The sequence below is a fragment of the Neoarius graeffei genome, chromosome 5 (assembly GCF_027579695.1).
Source record: "Neoarius graeffei isolate fNeoGra1 chromosome 5, fNeoGra1.pri, whole genome shotgun sequence".
In the NCBI taxonomy this organism is placed as follows: domain Eukaryota; kingdom Metazoa; phylum Chordata; class Actinopteri; order Siluriformes; family Ariidae; genus Neoarius; species Neoarius graeffei.
This window is the reverse complement of record NC_083573.1, coordinates 1,947,047-1,964,897: the sequence shown is the minus strand read 5'-3', so window position 1 is coordinate 1,964,897 and position 17,851 is coordinate 1,947,047. Positions and strand designations below refer to the sequence as shown.

Here is a 17,851-nt window from a genome sequence, read left to right as displayed (position 1 = left end):
CAGCTCTCTTGTCGCACATAATGAAACGCAGAGACGATCAATCACGTTTTCGCTAATCCATCGCGCTCCAGCACATCGGAGCCAAAAATCATAAATAGTCGATGGAGCTGTCGGAAGAAAGGGGGAAGCTTTTAGTTGGGTCAAAATTCGACTGTCAAAAAAAAAAAAAAAACTGAACCTCAAAGCACAAAAACAGATTGTGTAAACTGACTATTGTTAAACTGAGTATTGTTAAACTGGCTATCGTTCCCGCACCCGCGTCAGTCATTAGTGTTTATTTACAGATTGACTTTGCCTCCTCCAGGGCGGAAACAACAAAACACGGCTGAGAAAAAGGTCAAGAGGTCAAACTGAGAGCTGGATCACAAAACCAATAAAACGTCGCATTAAAACAACACCCTGGTGAAGCAGTAAAGCGATAATGAGGTGCCGAGTAAACTGGGCGGAGACGATGATTTGATTAACGAAGAACCGACAGATCCGATTTAGTCCGACGGTCATGGAGTCTCGACAGCGTTGTCAACGTGACATAAGGTTTTTTCGTAGAACAACACAAAGACCAAAAAAACCTCTCAGTAATGCCTCGTACTTTCCCACAATAACAATCACGCTGTCTCATTTCTCAAAGTTACAATAAACACACAGTCACAGGCCGACATGAACATTTCACAGACGGTGAAATCATAAAACAAGCGGAGTGGAACTCGGATTCAGACCTCCTCCTGGCCGTCGTCGCATCGTTCTCCTGCACTCACGGCATTTTCAGATCGCTCGTAAAAGCCTCTGGATGTTCTGCAAGCAATTTGCGGCGTGACATTACTTCCAGTCCTATAAATGTCCTCGCCGCTGCAGTGTGAATCACTCCGGAGCGCGCCGGCGAAATGAAAAGACGGCCATTAAACCACATGTAAACAATTAGCCCTTGCTGTAATAGAGTCAGAGTCACGGTGCATGCAGAGACGACCACAAGCGCGAAAGGGTTCCACTCAAAAACGAAAACTCCAGGGAGATGAGCAAGGCCTGTCTCAGCACCGAGAACATTTATAGACCATTTATACACCGTGTGTGTTCCGCACGCCGGCCTCGAGGTCGCACAACCCGACGGTCTCGAACATCGATGAGCAGCAGAGAGGAAACACAAGATCCTGAGGAAGCTTGGCCAAAACCACGTGAGGAAGACTTCCATCACTCCAGAACCTCAAAAACAACCGGAATTCAGCGAGGTCAAAAAGACAGACACAGAGATTCTCATTACTGGAGGACTCTTCTCTTCAGGGTCAACGGTCAGATGACATCACAGCCAGCTGCAGAACCATGATTTCTTCTGATGTCTCCAAAACCTCCACTGGTTTTGGTGTCAAGAACTAAATTAATAATATTCTGAGTAATCACTGGATGGAGAAAAGACTTAAACACACGAAGATGAGGAGCTTCTGTATTTCCATCATCCAGATTCCTCAACTCCTCAACTTCACCACTCATCCTGGAGAAATTATTCACTGAAGAAACGCTGAAGAACATACAACATACAGTTTTCAGTTCTCTCTTCCACTGCACCATGGGAACTCAGAACCTTTTCAAGATGCCATGAACTGTTTTATCTTAAAAAAAAATCAAAGCATTCCCGTTTCTTCAGTTATCCATCTGAGGAAATCATGAAAGTCAGAAAGAGTTCCAAGTAGAAAAATTTTTGGAGGCTCTGAACCTTTATTTATCCTAAGATCCCTTAAAGAACCTTCCATTTGGAAGAACTTCCACCCATGGATGTACTAACAGTGTAATACCTCCAGATAGTTTCACATTATTGTTTTCTTAATACCTCAAACATGTCTAAGATTAGAAAAACAGTTCTTCAAGAGTTCTTTAAGGGTTTGTTGGATTAATTAAAAGTTGTTAAGCTCCTACGTAAAAGGGTTCTAACATTAAAAGACATCAAGAGAGTTTGGCTAAATGTTGAACAGGAACCTACTAGAAAGGGTACTAAGAAGAACTTGGAAGCTAAGAACCCTCAAAGAACCCATGAAGAACCTCGTATCTAAGAGTGAATGTATTAACCGGGTAACTTGGTAAGTGTCAGTGCTCTATCTCCAATAAAGTTCTAACTGTTCCACCACTGGAGCGCTCAGTCAGATGGAACCCGTGCAGAACCTGATTTGATTGAATTTGTTCCAGAAAACATTCACAAGCATTTTCTGTAAATACCGCAGCTCCCATTCTCAGAGGGTGGAGGAGAACGTGTGGGATCTGGACAGTGTTGTTTGACAGCTGGACAATGATGTGATAAGGTTTTTGTAAACACAAGCAGAGCCGAGGTTCTCCTCCGTCCACTCGACTGCAGTGCTGCACAGACATGGCTGCACAGGAGCTCCTCAGGAAAACTCTGGTGCTGCTTTTGTTCCTGGTTCTTTACGGCGTTTCATCAGGGTTCTCCATGGATGTTTGTTCCAACACCATTTTACCCGGATCCAAAGGTACTCACTTGTTCACTTCCTGCAGTTTTGAAAAAAAAAAGAGGTCCAGAAGTGTTGAAATCCTTCGGTTCTGTTGGCTCAGTAAACGTTCAGCTAATTTTTATCACTTTCCTGCATTTTTACACAAACTCAGTGAACGTTCAAAATGTTAATCAAGTGACATCTCGGAAAAATCAGTGCATTCTTTCTCTTTCATTTTAAACAGAAAAAAGTTTGAGCTGAAAAATCTAAAATTCTGATGACAGACTTAACAAATATTTATTTTCACATCATTCTACTGTTTTACAAAGATTATCAAAAGCAAATATTAACTTTCATTAACAATGACCTGGAAGATCTCGTAGTGCTGAATAAATGTGACTGGAATCGGGTTAAATTTTCCCAAATGTTCTTATCAGAGGCCTCATCAGTTCTTGTGGAGAACTCATAAAGCTCCTGCATAAGTGGAGAATGTCCAGTTGAGTTAGAGCTACTGTAGAACCGAGCTCATAAAAAAAAAAAAATCCAACAATTTTTTCCTTATAAAACATCACCATGCTGGATTTAAGAGGCTCAGTAACGTGTTCTTCTGATACTCGGCTACTGAAGCTCATATAACCGGAACCCTGCTGAGAGAACCCGAGTTCCAGCCCCATTCCGTCATTTACAGCCTCGCTCTCACTGAACGCGACCGTGTGAAAGTTTCTGCTCTGAGCCGTTGCACCGTTTCATCATGGCGTTGAGGAACATTTTACTCTTCAGTGTGTCGTTTTTCTGGGAACGTCGAGGTAGAAGGAAAAAGACAAAAATGAAATCACTGTTGTCTGTAAAGTGAATAGAAAGTGTTAATGAAATACAGATGTGTGTGTGTGTGTTCACGTCCTCATGCGCGAGCAACTCCAGATGTAAAACGTTCTCCCCGCTGTTCTCCACAGGAGATCCCGGCGAGGTGGGCGATACAGGAGATGATGGACGAGTCGGGAAAACTGGACCGCCGGGACACACAGGTCTGTATGATATCATCAGTGTGCCGATAAACCCAACGTCTGTTCCTGAGGGATTAAAGAAACAGTTCTCAAACTGTTTTTGCCCCCGACTCCATTTTGAGGACTCCAAATTCTCACGAGCTGCCAGTAATTCCATCTAAACTCTTAGATCTTGGAACAGTGATCTTAACCACTCGTCCTGGAGAACCTGAACTGATGAGATGTTGAAGAACATATAAAAACTGTATGTTACTGCTGTGTTGATCGTTGTACCACAGGCCCAGCGATAAAGTATCACTATGACTACAGCATGGTCCATAGGGAACTTTGAGAAAAGGTTTCTCTGTCACAATGAGTTCAAGGTAGAACTATTTTTGGAAGTTCTGAAGCCTTATTGATCCAAAGAGCCCTGAAAGAACCCTTGGTTTATCATTCATTGCTTTCTAGAACCCATCAGACGCTCTTAGAAACAAGGGTTCTCCAAGGGATTGTTGGATAATCAAGAGTTCTTAATCTCTTAAAAGGGTTTTAACCTTGAAAGACCTTTTTTTCTTGGAGTCTCTCAAGTTACAAGACAGATTAACTCAATGTTAAACACCTGATAGATTCTACTCCCACTGGTGGAATCTTGAAAATTTTTTCCCTATCAGCAGTTTTTTTTTTTTTTTGAAGCTAAGAACCGTTAATCATCCAACATACCTTTAAAGAACCATTGGAAACCCCTTTTTGGACACATTAACTGGGTAAGGGTGTGGCCCAAGCTCCAAATTATTCCTTATCATCATTTTCTTCTTTGTTTCTAGAACCTGTGATTTAACTTCTCCTGACTTGGTAGACTTTTTGAAGGGTGTTCAAGGTTTCTTTGAAGGTTCTTTGGGTTGATGGGACAATGCTACTGGACTTGGAACCTGATCTGGAAACATTGTGCTGTGAGAAACGTCTCTCAGAAGGACAACGAAGAAAATCCTGAGAGTTCTAAATGTTCTAAAATGTACACTTGATCTTGATGATAGGGTTTGGGTTCTACAGAGAACTTTTGGGAGACAAAACCCCAAGCAAAAAAAAAAAAAATCAAACAAATCAGAGTGATTAAAAAAACTATTTATTGTGCATCAGGAGAGGAAATGATCTGAGAAGATCACGATGAAACATTCTGATGAAGAACTCACTGAGTGCCACAGGAACATTTTTCAGGAGCAGAAAAGATGGAGTGAGAGCTGCAAACTGGCATTCTGTGTGTGTGTGTGTGTGTGTGTGTGTGTGTGTGTGTGTGTGTGTGTGTGTGTGTGTGTGTGTGTGTGTGTGTGTGTTTGATGTGTCCTTGGGCAAAGGCGTGAGCTGAATAGCACTCAGGTTCTGCCAAACCACGTCTCCTCCTGAGGGAAGTCACCTCAGACGTGTTAATTACACACACACACACACACACACACACACACACACACACACACACACACACACACACACAGAAAGTGAGAGTGAGATGCCGGGAATGGTGTGAAAATGAAAGAGGAACGCTGTCCTGCTTACTTTTCACTTAGCACCACAATGGAATTAGAGCTGAGTTCAGTTTATTTGTCGTTTTTTCATCTAAACATGAGACGCAAATTCGAATAAATAATGAGCGATGAGTTCTGCTTTGCGTAATTCACCATAACGACACGACCGAGCCGACGTGCTGAAAGAAGGGTTTAGTTTTGGTCAGACTGTGTGAGAACCCACACTAATCCATCTCCCAATCTCAGGAATGTTTATCCCTGATTAAACACCAGCGGTTCTCGCATCAGTGCAGATTCCAAAACCCAAAATTCTTCACAAAGATGTTGGAACACAACCATTAAGAGATCATTCGGCAGTGCTCTGAACGTTCTCTCACTGATGTGCTCTAGCATTGCTTTCAGGAAAAGCAGAAACAAATGTTCAATCTAGAGTCATCAGGGTTCTTCAGGCTGACCTCCGAATGAGTTCCATGAGGAACGTGTGAAAGTTGTTGATTCGTGTTGAATCCTGTGAGCGTTTCCCAATCAGAACCCAAGGAACCCTGGAGAACAACTTTGTGGAAGAGTGTGGTTCTACCTGAAGGCCACTTTATTTGCAGAATAAAAACAGTAAAAGTTCATTAAAAAGTGTGGAAATGTATTCAACATCTGTGGCATCAGAACGGTTCTTCAAAAGGTTCTTTGGATCAGTAAGAGTTCTTACAATCTTAGGGAGGTGTTTGTCCTTTTCAGGAAACGCTTTAAGGTTCCAGATAGAACCTTTGAAATCAGTGCTTCTTGATCAGAGAGGAGGTTCCAATAAAACCCTTTTAAGAAGCTAAGAACCTTTAACTATCCGAAGAACCCTGGAAGAGCTTCGTGCACGATAAAAGGGCCCATGTGGAACACTTAGAACCCTTATCATCCAGTGGACCATTAAAAGTTCAGTGGACGTGTGCAGATGTTTCTTTAATAACAAACATAAAGCAAAATATCAAAATATTTCAATGTCTATGATATTTAGAACTTCAGAAGGTTCTATTAACTATGTAAAGAACCTGAGGAGGAACCAGAGTGTGTCAATATTACTCATACAGTGGTGCTTGAAAGTTTGTGAACCCTTTAGAATTTTCTATATTTCTGCATAAAAATGACCTAAAACATCATCAGATTTTCACACAAGTCCTAAAAGTAGATAAAGAGAACCCAGTTAAACAAATGAGAGAAAAATATTATACTTGGTCATTTATTTATTGAGGAAAATGATCCAATATTACATATCTGTGAGTGGCAAAAGTATGTGAACCTTTGCTTTCAGTATCTGGTGTGACCCCCTTGTGCAGCAATAACTGCAACTAAACGTTTGCGGTAACCGTTGATCAGTCCTGCACACCGGCTTGGAGGAATTTTAGCCCGTTCCTCCGTACAGAACAGCTTCAACTCTGGGATGTTGGTGGGTTTCCTCACATGAACTGCTCGCTTCAGGTCCTTCCACAACATTTCGATTGGATTAAGGTCAGGACTTTGACTTGGCCATTCCAAAACATTAACTGTATTCTTGTTTAATCATTCTTTGGTAGAACGACTTGTGTGCTTAGGGTTGTTGTCTTGCTGCATGACCCACCTTCTCTTGAGATTCAGTTCATGGACAGATGTCCTGACATTTTCCTTTAGAATTCACTGGTATGATTCAGAATTGATTGTTCCATCAATGATGGCAAGCCGTCCTGGCCCAGATGCAACAAAACAGGCCCAAACCATGATACTACCACCACCATGTTTCACAGATGGGATATGGTTGTTATGCTGGAATGCAGTGTTTTCCTTTCTCCAAACATGACGCTTCTCATTTCAACCAAAATGTTCTATTTTGGTCTCTCATCTCATCTCATTATCTCTAGCCGCTTTATCCTTCTACAGGGTCGCAGGCAAGCTGGAGCCTATCCCAGCTGACTACGGGCGAAAGGCGGGGTACACCCTGGACAAGTCGCCAGGTCATCACAGGGCTGACACATAGACACAGACAACCATTCACACTCACATTCACACCTACGCTCAATTTTAGAGTCACCAGTCAACCTAACCTGCATGTCTTTGGACTGTGGGGGAAACCGGAGCACCCGGAGGAAACCCACGCGGACATGGGGAGAACATGCAAACTCCACACAGAAAGGCCCTCGCCGGCCCTGGGGCTCGAACCCAGGACCTTCTTGCTGTGAGGCGACAGCGCTAATCACTACACCACCGTGCCGCCCCTATTTTGGTCTCATCCTTCACAAAACATTTTTCCAATAGCTGTCTGGCTTGTCCATGTGATATTTAGCAAACTGCAGATGAGCAGCAATGTTCTTTTTGGAGAGCAGTGGCTTTCTCCTTGCAACCCTGCCATGCACACCATTGTTGTTCAGTGTTCTCCTGATGGTGGACTCATGAACATTAACCAACGTGAGAGAGGCCTTCAGTTGCTTAGAAGTTACCCTGGGGTCCTTTGTGACCTCGCCGACTATTACACGCCTTGCTCTTGGAGTGATCTTTGTTGATTGACCACTCCTGGGGAGGGTAACAATGGTCTTAAATTTCCTGCATTTGTACACAATCTGTCTGACTGTGGATTGGTGGAGTCCAAACTCTTTAGAGATGGTTTTAGAACCTTTTCCAGCCTGATGAGCATCAACAATGCTGTTTCTGAGGTCCTCAGAAATCTCCTTTGTTCGTACTATTATACACTTCCACAAACATGTGTTGTGAAGATCAGACTTTGATAGATCCCTGTTCTTTAAATAAAACAGGGTGCCCACTCACACCTGATTGTCATCCCATTGATTGAAAACACCTGACTCTAATTTCACCTTCAAATTAACTATTAATCCTAGAGGTTCACATACTTTTGCCACTCACAGATATGTAATATTGGATCATTTTCCTCAATAAATAAATGACCAAGTATAATATTTTTGTCTCATTTGTTTAACTGGGTTCTCTTTATCTACTTTTAGGACTTGTGTGAAAATCTGATGTTGTTTTAGGTCATATTTATGCAGAACTATAGAAAATTCTAAAGGGTTCACAAACTTTCAACCACCACTGTACGTGGTGAGGTTGCATGATTTAATTTATAACCTCTATAAGAAGTGTTTTTTGTTCCTCTGGAAACTTAAATGTTCTCAGTAGAACCCTCGAACTAAGCGTTTCCCTGTCTGAGATGGTTCTCTGGGTTTTCGTGAAGAAGGTAAGAACCCTTAACTGTCCAAATAACCCTTGAGGAAACATCAGTTCAAGCCTCATTAAGCTCAAGGACCAAAATTCTTATTTTCCCAGATTTGAATTCTCATTCATCTCATCATCTCTAGCCGCTTTATCCTTCTACAGGGTCGCAGGCGAGCTGGATCCTATCCCAGCTGACTATGGGTGAAAGGCGGGGTTCACCCTGGACAAGTCGCCAGGTCATCACAGGGCTGACACATAGACACAGACAACCATTCACACCTACGCTCAATTTAGAGTCACCAGTTAACCTAACCTGCATGTCTTTGGACTGTGGGGGAAACCGGAGCACCCGGAGGAAACCCACGCGGACACGGGGAGAACATGCAAACTCCACACAGAAAGGCCCTCGCCGGCCACGGGGCTCGAACCCAGGACCTTCTTGCTGTGAGGCGACAGCGCTAACCACTACACCACCGTGCCGCCCCAGATTTGAATTGTGTTAAACAAATATGTTCTTCAGGAGAACTGCTCAGAACTTCAAAGCAACATGAAAAGCTTTGATGTTTCAGAAAATCTCATTTGCATTTCATCAGACTCATACTCCATCTTCCAGACGTCTGACACAAACTGATGAAGAAACCAGGCTTTAAGATGCTCAGCGCTTTAATATAATATCATGCTCAGTTTTCTGCTCTGTTCCCCATTGTGTGGTGTTGCAGGCACCCCGGGGGAGAATGGAGAGAAAGGAGACGCTGGGAGAACTGGGAAGTCTGGTCCTGCAGGAGAGCGAGGTGAGAAAACTGCAGCCGTGTCGATCATCTGAATCGGTGAGGTTTGTGATGAAAAGAAAAGAATCACAACTCTTGACATGTCCTGTTCCGTGAATGTTCTACTCCGACTCAGTCTTAGAAATGTTTACACCAGATGGAGAAGATCCAGGATGGAACCTTCCCAGTCGCCGAACCTAACACCGGATTATTTCATCGCTGAATGGATGTCCGATTTAATTTCCACCAGTTTTCGCTGATGAACCAATTAATCACGTTATTCTTCATTGCCAGGGTGATTTCAAGGAAGCATTTTCCTAATAGGCCAAACTTCCTGTCCAGAATTAACCACTTCCTGTCTGGCTGTAGGACGATCTGAGATTATTAGGTAGCTGCTCTCGCCGGGTTTTAGAAGATAGCGCGATGGCAGGAAAATCAGTGTAGAAAAACATTTCTGCAAGCAACAAATCTCACAGCAAAGCAGACAGAAACTCAGAACATTAAACATTTGAAACACGGCCGCATTTAGTTTGATTCCCACTCGAGTTTTATTATAAACAGAGCCGGATGTGAAGCACGTCATTAATTGATCTTTTCACTGTTTTCCAACAAAAGTGGTGGGTGTAGAACGTTTGGAATGATCCAAAGCGAAAAACAAAACCCTGATTCATATGTTTCCTGGACATGTTTTTTTTTATTCATGACGAGTCACTCTCCATGTGATGCTACCACCACCGTGTGTGTGTCAGTTGTGAACACGATAAATAATTTCCTTGTTTCACAGCAATGGGGGGTAAAAACTTACACAATCACAGCGTGTACGTTGGGCTTTTCAACATTACATCAGGATTATGGGTTGTTTTCCGGAGATTCATGAGAAAAAACCTAAATTAAGTCCATTTCAGTTCAGCGGAAAAGAGTCAACTGACGCACAGTACGACCATAACGTTTTCAAAACACACACACACACACACACACACACACACACACACACACACACACACACACGACTCTTCCTCATCAGCCTTTAGGCCAAGTGTACAGTAAACACTACGGAAAAAAACAACAACAAAAAAAACCACCATAGCACTTAATTTAGTAAATATTTCTTCTCACTGGATTTTGATAAACATCTGTAAGCTAAACTCGTCTTGGATCAGCAGATCATTTTGCTTCTTTTGAAAAATAATGAAAAAAGGACTATTAAAATGTTTTTCGGCTTGAAATGTGCAAAAACAAGCTTCATGATAATAAAATATTCAATAAAATGAGAAGAGCACATTAAAACCCTGATGTTTTATTGAATACTGAGATGTTCATGAGGGCCTTTCGTGGACTCATCCAGACTCACAGATCAGAACTAAACTGGAAACTTGTAAATAAATTGAGATAAACTTGTTGTGTATTTAAATGAATGCTTGTAATTGTCGGTAATTGAATGTGATTTCAGTGCTGATTGTGAGCTGGATCGGTTTGTTTGTGTGTTAAATGAGAAAAACATGTTTGTGGTGTTTTACACGCAGTTTTCTGTGAAAATCAACAAACTCACTTACAAACCACTTCATTTATGGGTTAAAATGTAATATTTAAAAATACAAAAGGATTGTTTTTGACTGTGAGGAATCTAACGCTGAAGTTTGACGAGCGCGAACCAGTTTATCCGTTCGCCTCCGCATTAGCCTCCACATTAGCCTCGAAGCTAAACTGAAGGAGTGAAATTTGTCTCTGTGATAAAATGAGAGATAAAATTTGAGGAAATGAGGAACTGGATTCTGTAAATATAATTTTCGTTTTAATGTCCATTAAAAGTCCCAGGTGTGCTGTTTTGTTCTCTGAGCCTCAGACTGGCTCCTGTGTTGAAACTCTGCTCTGGTGCTCTGCTGCCACCTGCTGGACATCTCTCACTCTGCAGGAACATGAACGGGCCCTCCTGAGGCTCCTGAACTCCAGCTCACTTTCCTCTCACATCACAGTTAGTGCAAAAGTTTGTGCCCTCTTGTCCCCTGAGTGAGGGAAAAAAAAGTCACTTTCCTAAATAATTCATTTTGCAATTCATCTACAAGTACAGAGAATTCAAATCAAGGATCGAAAAGAAACAAAAGTCAAAATTGTTTCTCAATATCCACAAATAATCACATCCACAAATGAGAGAAAATGATGAACTGATGTCATTCATTTTTTTTCCTTGTTAATCTCTGAACCTCAGCTTTTATAACCATGATGAAAAAAGAAACATTAAAAAAACAAAAAAACTTCCTCATCTTCTGCTCGGGGTGTCCAAACTTTTGCACTTAGGTCTATGTACTGTATGTTGTCGTGAATGATGATGACAGTGAGGATGTGATTTACAGGAGAAACGGGAGAGCGAGGAAGCGCTGGTCCCTCAGGGATGAAGGGGAAAGCAGGTAAAGGCTTCAAACATCTGGAACAATTCTCTGTCTGTCTCTCTCTCTCTCTCTCTCTCTCTCTCTCTCTCTCTCTCATTTTTATTTCCATTTTTATTTTTTATTTTTGATCATCTTTCTATAATTTCAACTATAAACACAGATTAAAGATTATTGTATTCTATAATAATAATAATAATAATAATAATAATAATAATTATTATTATTATTATTATTATTATTATTATGAAACCTAATTTACATGACATGAAACATTTTATAATGATATTTATCGTTTTATCATCAGATGATTGTGTTTTTTACTTCACTGGTGGATAATTACAGAAAACATGATGGAAATGTTGCTAAATAAAAGATAAAATAAATAAAAATTTGTATAAATTAAATAATCTGATAGAAATATTCTCAAACAACTCAGATTAATTTGAATAATAAAATATATTGAAATGAATAAATTTGATTTAAAAAAAACCCTGAGCTCATTTTGAGATATTTTATTTAAAATTTAAAACGTGGTTGGGTTTCGTTCCTTTTTTCTGACGCTTGGCCATTTTTTGTCTAAAAAAAAAAAGAGACTGAATTTGATTTCAGTTGAAGTGAACCGCGTGTGATTTTCGCTGAGTCGGTGTTTGAGTGTTTGGTTTCTGAGGGGTTTTTGGAGGTCGTGCGCTGGATTTAATCAGGAACAGAAACGCTTCTCTGGAACATTGAGTTTCGTCACTTGTTGGATTTTTGGATCTCAGGTTCGACGTGTGACTGTGGAAGGTACCGGAAAGTAGTCGGACAAATGGACATCAACGTCAGCAAACTGAAAAACGCCATCAAGTTCCTGAAAAACGGTACGACTTTTTTATTTCTTCAGACCAAATTTTTTGTGGAATTTTTTGCTGAAAGTGTGTCAGATTTTTTCCTGATTTTTATTTGTATGAAATCGATCACTTCTTAAACACCAGTGAATTTATTCAATATTTCTTCTGAGAATATGATAAAATTACTCAATTTTATTCATTTTCTGTAAAATTGTTGAGTTGAATTTGTTGTGAAATTTGAGTCATTTTTCTTCTTTCTGGAAATAAATCCATGAAACGATCCGCAGCGAAGTGACATTAAACTGCAAATCGGAAAAATGTGGAGAAATTTACAGCCTTTTTATTTTTTAATAATAATCCCATTTACTCAAGTAGCTATTTTAATGTTTTCTTCATTTGAGGGAATTTTGTATTTTGGTTTGTGCGGTTAATAAAAAAAAATGTACGACAAAATTTAATTTATTTTTAAATAAATATTTACTTTTAATATATTTTTGGAAAAATATATTTGAACAAACCAAAGTCAGTTATTGTTACGGTTCAGCTACAAAATAAAAATAAATTCACAAAAAAAAAAAGAAAAAAGTAACAGCATAATGCTAGCTTTTTTGCTCATTTCTGTGAATAAAATTAAACAGATGTTTTTGAAATTAGAGAAGTTGAGATGTTCGGGATGTGTAAATGTGACGCGAATCCTGAGACTTTTAAAGTTTGAATAAATATAAACATCCCAAAAAAACCATGACTTCATTAATATTATAATCGACACAAATGTCTTATTTATTTATTTATTTATTTATTTATTCATAGTGCCATGAAAAAGTATTGGCTCCATCCTGATTTCCTTGACATTTGCATATTCATCATAGACTGGGACCAAAATCCAGAATTGTGACACCCAAAGGCATTTTTGAGACAAAGTCGGCAAACAGTCTTATTTTGTCAATTTGGGTGTGCCGAATTCAAATCTGCAATATGCCGAGCTCTATCTGACCTCTGTTGACTTCTAGAGGTCATTGAACTTTGGGCCTGTAAACGTCTCAGCTGAACCCAGTTTCTCAGCTTTCTAAGGAATGAAATGTACTAAAATGATTAATGAAGTTAGCAAACGGCCTTGTTTGTTAAATGTTTGGGTGCTGAATTCATTTTTCATTTGTAAAACGACATATGACCTCTGATAACCTCAAGGTCATTAAACTTGGCCTATAGGCCTATGCATTTAACGGCATTTTTAAACTGACTTTACTCCCCCAAAAAGAATATGAACAGACAAAAAACAAATAGAAAGGAACAAATACAACATTAAATGCCAGTCCATGTACATGTGACTTACTTTTCACAATGAGAATGCCTAGGCGATCACCTTACATAACATTGCATTACATTTAGCGGTTATTGTTTATACAAAGCTACTGAAAAAGGACAGATTCAGCAGCATACAAAATGTTTTGTTTTTTGTAAAGGCTTTACCCCGTTTAAAACAAAACAAAAAACAAACAACAAAGAAGAAAACTCTCATATATACTAACCCTGATGAACCTGTATACCCTGTATGCCCCCACATTTTGTATGCTGCTGAATCTGTCCTTTTTTCAGTAGCTTTGTATAAACAATAACCGCTAAATGTAATGCAATGTTATGTAAGGTGATCGCCGAGGCATTCTCATTGTGAAAAGTAAGTCACATGTACATGGACTGGCATTTAATGTTGTATTTGTTCCTTTCTATTTGTTTTTTGTCTGTTCATATTCTTTTTGGGGGAGTAAAGTCAGTTTAAAAATGGCATTAAATGCATAGGCCTATAGGCCAAGTTTAATGACCTTGAGGTTATCAGAGGTCATATGTCGTTTTACAAATGAAAAATGAATTCAGCACCCAAACATTTAACAAACAAGGCCATTTGCTAACTTCATTAATCATTTTAGTACATTTCATTCCTTAGAAAGCTGAGAAACTGGGTTCAGCTGAGACGTTTACAGGCCCAAAGTTCAATGACCTCTAGAGGTCAAGAGAGGTCAGATAGAGCTCGGCATATTGCAGATTTGAATTCGGCACACCCAAATTGACAAAATAAGACTGTTTGCCGACTTTGTCTCAAAAATGCCTTTAACTCCTTAAATAAGCACTTTTTTGAATTCTGGTACCGAGTCTATCATGCAAAATCATTTCAGAGAAAAAAATTCAACACAAAACAGTTTTATTTTTTTAATCAGATCATCAGTTACTGAGGGAGAAATAAAAGTAATTGCTCCCTAATCTGAATAACTTGTGCTGGTTTCTTTATAACACGACAGATATTTTAAATGTGGTTTTAAAAAAATAAAATAAATGTAGAGTAGAGTGGGGTCATATGCCCCCGTGGGGTAAAAGGCCCCCGGCCTGTTTTACCCAAAATAACCACCAGATGGCACAAAGTTACATTTCTATTGTTGATATGGACTGGCTTGACAACGGGGATATACAAATATCCACTGTGGATCGCATATCAGCAACACAGCGGAGAGAAATCAAATTTCATGGTAAGTGATATAATTTTCAGATATCAGTAAAACTGTATTTAGATAGCTGCTATTTTGTCAGATATCACAGCTGTGTATGTGGTATAAGTAGACAAGTCAGTACATTAAAAAAATACATTAGGTATAAAAAGTTGAATCACATTTTGAAAGTAAGACCCTTTTTTGTAAAAGTGTAGTCTGTGGGATAAAACGCCCCCTTAATGGCGGGGTAAATGGCCCCCAGGGGGCATCATTTCCTTTTATCATAATTAGAGTAGAGTGGGGGGAAAAAGCCCCCCTTAAGGAAAATTCAGTTTTTCTCCAAGTTGAAATGAACCATGTGTTTAGTTTTAATCATAGTTTTTGACAACAGTGACATGAACAATAATGCCACCTAAAGTTTGCCTAAAGTTAATACTTCATTTTTTTTTAACAAAAACAAACATTGTGCCAATTACCCCCCCCCCCCCCCCCCAGTGGGGTAAAAGGCCCCCTGAGGTGGGGCAATAGGCCCCCTCACTCATAAAAACAAGAAAATATCCCTGAATTAATGAATAGCTTGTTCTTTGTTAATTCATGTTCAATCCACACAAAATTATATTGAAATTAAAATGCGAAATATAAAAAAATAATGTATCTATTCATTAATTCAGGGATATTTTCTTGTTTCTTTCACATTATAGGCTTAAGTAAACACTTTTGCTATCCAAACAGCTTTTTTTGAGTGAGGGGGCCTATTGCCCCACCTCAGGGGGCCTTTTACCCCACTGGGGGGGTAAAAGGCCCCCTTGGCACAATGTTTGTTTTTGTTAAAAAAAAAAAATTAAGTATTAACTTTAGGCAAACTTTAGGTGGCATTATTGTTCATGTCACTGTTGTCAAAAACTATGATTAAAACTAAACACATGGTTCATTTCAACTTGGAGAAAAACTGAATTTTCCTTAAGGGGGGCTTTTCCCCCCCACTCTACTCTATATTTCCTGTTGCTGTTGCATCAAAAGTATTGGCCCCACTCAGGTGTATTTAGGATGCATTCTTCTTATTCTTTTTTTTTCTCCTCAGTGATTCTGGGTGTTAAAGAGACGGAGCAGAAGTTTTACCTGCTGGTGAAGGAGGAGCGTAAACACAATGACGCTCAGCTGAACTGCAGACTCAGAGGAGGAACCCTGGCTCTGGCTGACAGCCAGAACATCAGCACACTGCTGGGTTCCTATGTCAGTGAGGCAGGTCTTACTCATGTTCTCATTGGAACAGAAGGAGAACCCGAGCATGGGGGGAACTCAACAGTTTCAGCTCGCAGGTGCACGCAGGTGGCGTCTGACGGAGCGCTGAGTCGGGCCGAGTGTGACGCCGAGAAGTTCCACATCTGTGAGTTCTCCAGGAACTAAGTGCAGGACCTTCATTCAGGAACACACCTGAGTTCTTCAAAGGTTCTTCTTGTTCCTGGAACTCTTTTGGAGATGGAAACACTCTTCAGCTTCTTCAATATGTTCATATTTACACAATTCTAAAATCATTTCATTTTAAAATGAGTGTATTCCACTGGTCAGTAATTTCTCATTTATCTCAAAAAGACTTAAATTTATGACGAGCCAATCAGAAATGTCAAGAAATTGCCTTAAATTCTCAAATAATTATTTTATAATGATCTCTTAATGAGCAATGAGATATAATTATGCATATAATTTACATATTAAATGAAATAATAAGCTATTTTGCTGTTTATTTGCTGTTTCTGATGTAATTTTGTACATTTTCACTGATCTACGTCAGACTTTATGATCTTTGTCTCAAATTTTTGTCACATTTTTATGTGGATTAAATTCAATTTGAACTTCTGCACTGGAGAAAGAAACCAGTTTATTAAAACAGTGTTCACTTCATCCTGGAGCTCTGCGGGCATGACGCTGATTCGGGGGCGGAGCTACTCTCAGGTTGTGATGTCACTAAGCAGTGCCAGTTTGAAAAAGTAGCTCATGATGAGATGGTTGTCATGGAAACCAAACACTATATTCTGACAGGTTTGATGATTGTGAAATGAAGCAGTGAGGAAATGGCAGGAGGGTGTGTGTGTGTGTGTGTGTGTGGATTCCCTAATTTGCATAATTGTGCATATTCATAGTTCCTGCATGTTTTAATGAGTCTCTGTTTTGAGAGATGTGTTATGAATTAAAAACAAATTCAACCTGTCAATATTCCATCTAGATTTATAACGACATGTTTGTGGGAAACTTTAGCGCATTAATCCAGAAATAACACACTTTAATAAACAAATAAACAAACAAATAAAATCCTTTGGCTATGACCCAGCCTGTCACTGCGCTGTGATTACATCGAGGTAATTATCACGAAAGGTCATGATGACATCATCAAATCACACAGTAGATCAGAGAGAAACTGTTAGAACTTTGATAGACCTGTGTGCAAAAGTAAGTGCACCCTTTTTATTTATATTGTGAGATCACATTATTATTATTATTATTATTATTATTATTATTATTATTATTATGAAATAGAGCCACGTGGTTCATGACAGGAAGTTGACCATAATGACCTCATCCTGACCACACTTTCATAACCTGAAGATAATATTTATTTATTTTAACTATTTTACATAAAATCAGACTTTCCACTTCATCTATTATTTTTTAATCCGGTCATGCAGTAACATAGGTCTGATGAAGCAGGTCAGAGTAAGATGACTGTCAATGATTGACAGATTCAGTGCATTTATTTTACAGCTTCGCTCATTTGTTTGCTCATGAATATTCATGAATGAGTTTAAATGTAAGTGTTGAGAAGATCAACACTGAGGTTGAGAAGTCTGACTCAACCTCAGGGCTTTTTTTTGTACAACCCCGATTCCAAAAAAGTTGGGACAAAGTACAAATTGTAAATAAAAACAGAATGCAATAATTTACAAATCTCAAAAACTGATATTGTATTCACAATAGAACATAGACAACATATCAAATGTCGAAAGTGAGATATTTGAAATTTCATGCCAAATATTGGCTCATTTGAAATTTCATGACAGCAACACATCTCAAAAAAGTTGGGACAGGGGCAATAAGAGGCTGGAAAAGTTAAAGGGACAAAAAAGGAACAGCTGGAGGACCAAATTGCAACTCATTAGGTCAATTGGCAATAGGTCATTAACATGACTGGGTATAAAAAGAGCATCTTGGAGTGGCAGCGGCTCTCAGAAGTAAAGATGGGAAGAGGATCACCAATCCCCCTAATTCTGCGCCGA

At 39.4% G+C, this 17,851-nt stretch overlaps 1 protein-coding gene across 1 annotated transcript; it reads left to right on the top strand.

Moving 5' to 3' along the window:
* The first annotated feature begins 2,350 nt into the window (after nucleotides 1–2,350).
* Nucleotides 2,351–15,986, top strand: colec10 (collectin sub-family member 10 (C-type lectin)). The gene is made up of 6 exons (XM_060920973.1): nucleotides 2,351–2,471; nucleotides 3,386–3,457; nucleotides 8,838–8,909; nucleotides 11,237–11,290; nucleotides 12,034–12,129; nucleotides 15,661–15,986. Exons 1-6 carry the CDS (start codon nucleotides 2,351–2,353, stop codon nucleotides 15,984–15,986), a joined length of 741 nt encoding a protein of 246 aa, XP_060776956.1.
* Nucleotides 15,987–17,851: the final 1,865 nt, after the last annotated feature.

Bases quoted from the DNA above. Each gene is read 5' to 3' on its own strand.
- colec10 (XM_060920973.1), top strand. From the start codon at position 2,351: ATGGCTGCACAGGAGCTCCTCAGGAAAACTCTGGTGCTGCTTTTGTTC. The intron at 8,910-11,236 runs GTGAGAAAACTG...TGTGATTTACAG, and splicing joins TGGTCCTGCAGGAGAGCGAG to GAGAAACGGGAGAGCGAGGA. The intron at 11,291-12,033 runs GTAAAGGCTTCA...TTTGGATCTCAG, and splicing joins AGGGATGAAGGGGAAAGCAG to GTTCGACGTGTGACTGTGGA.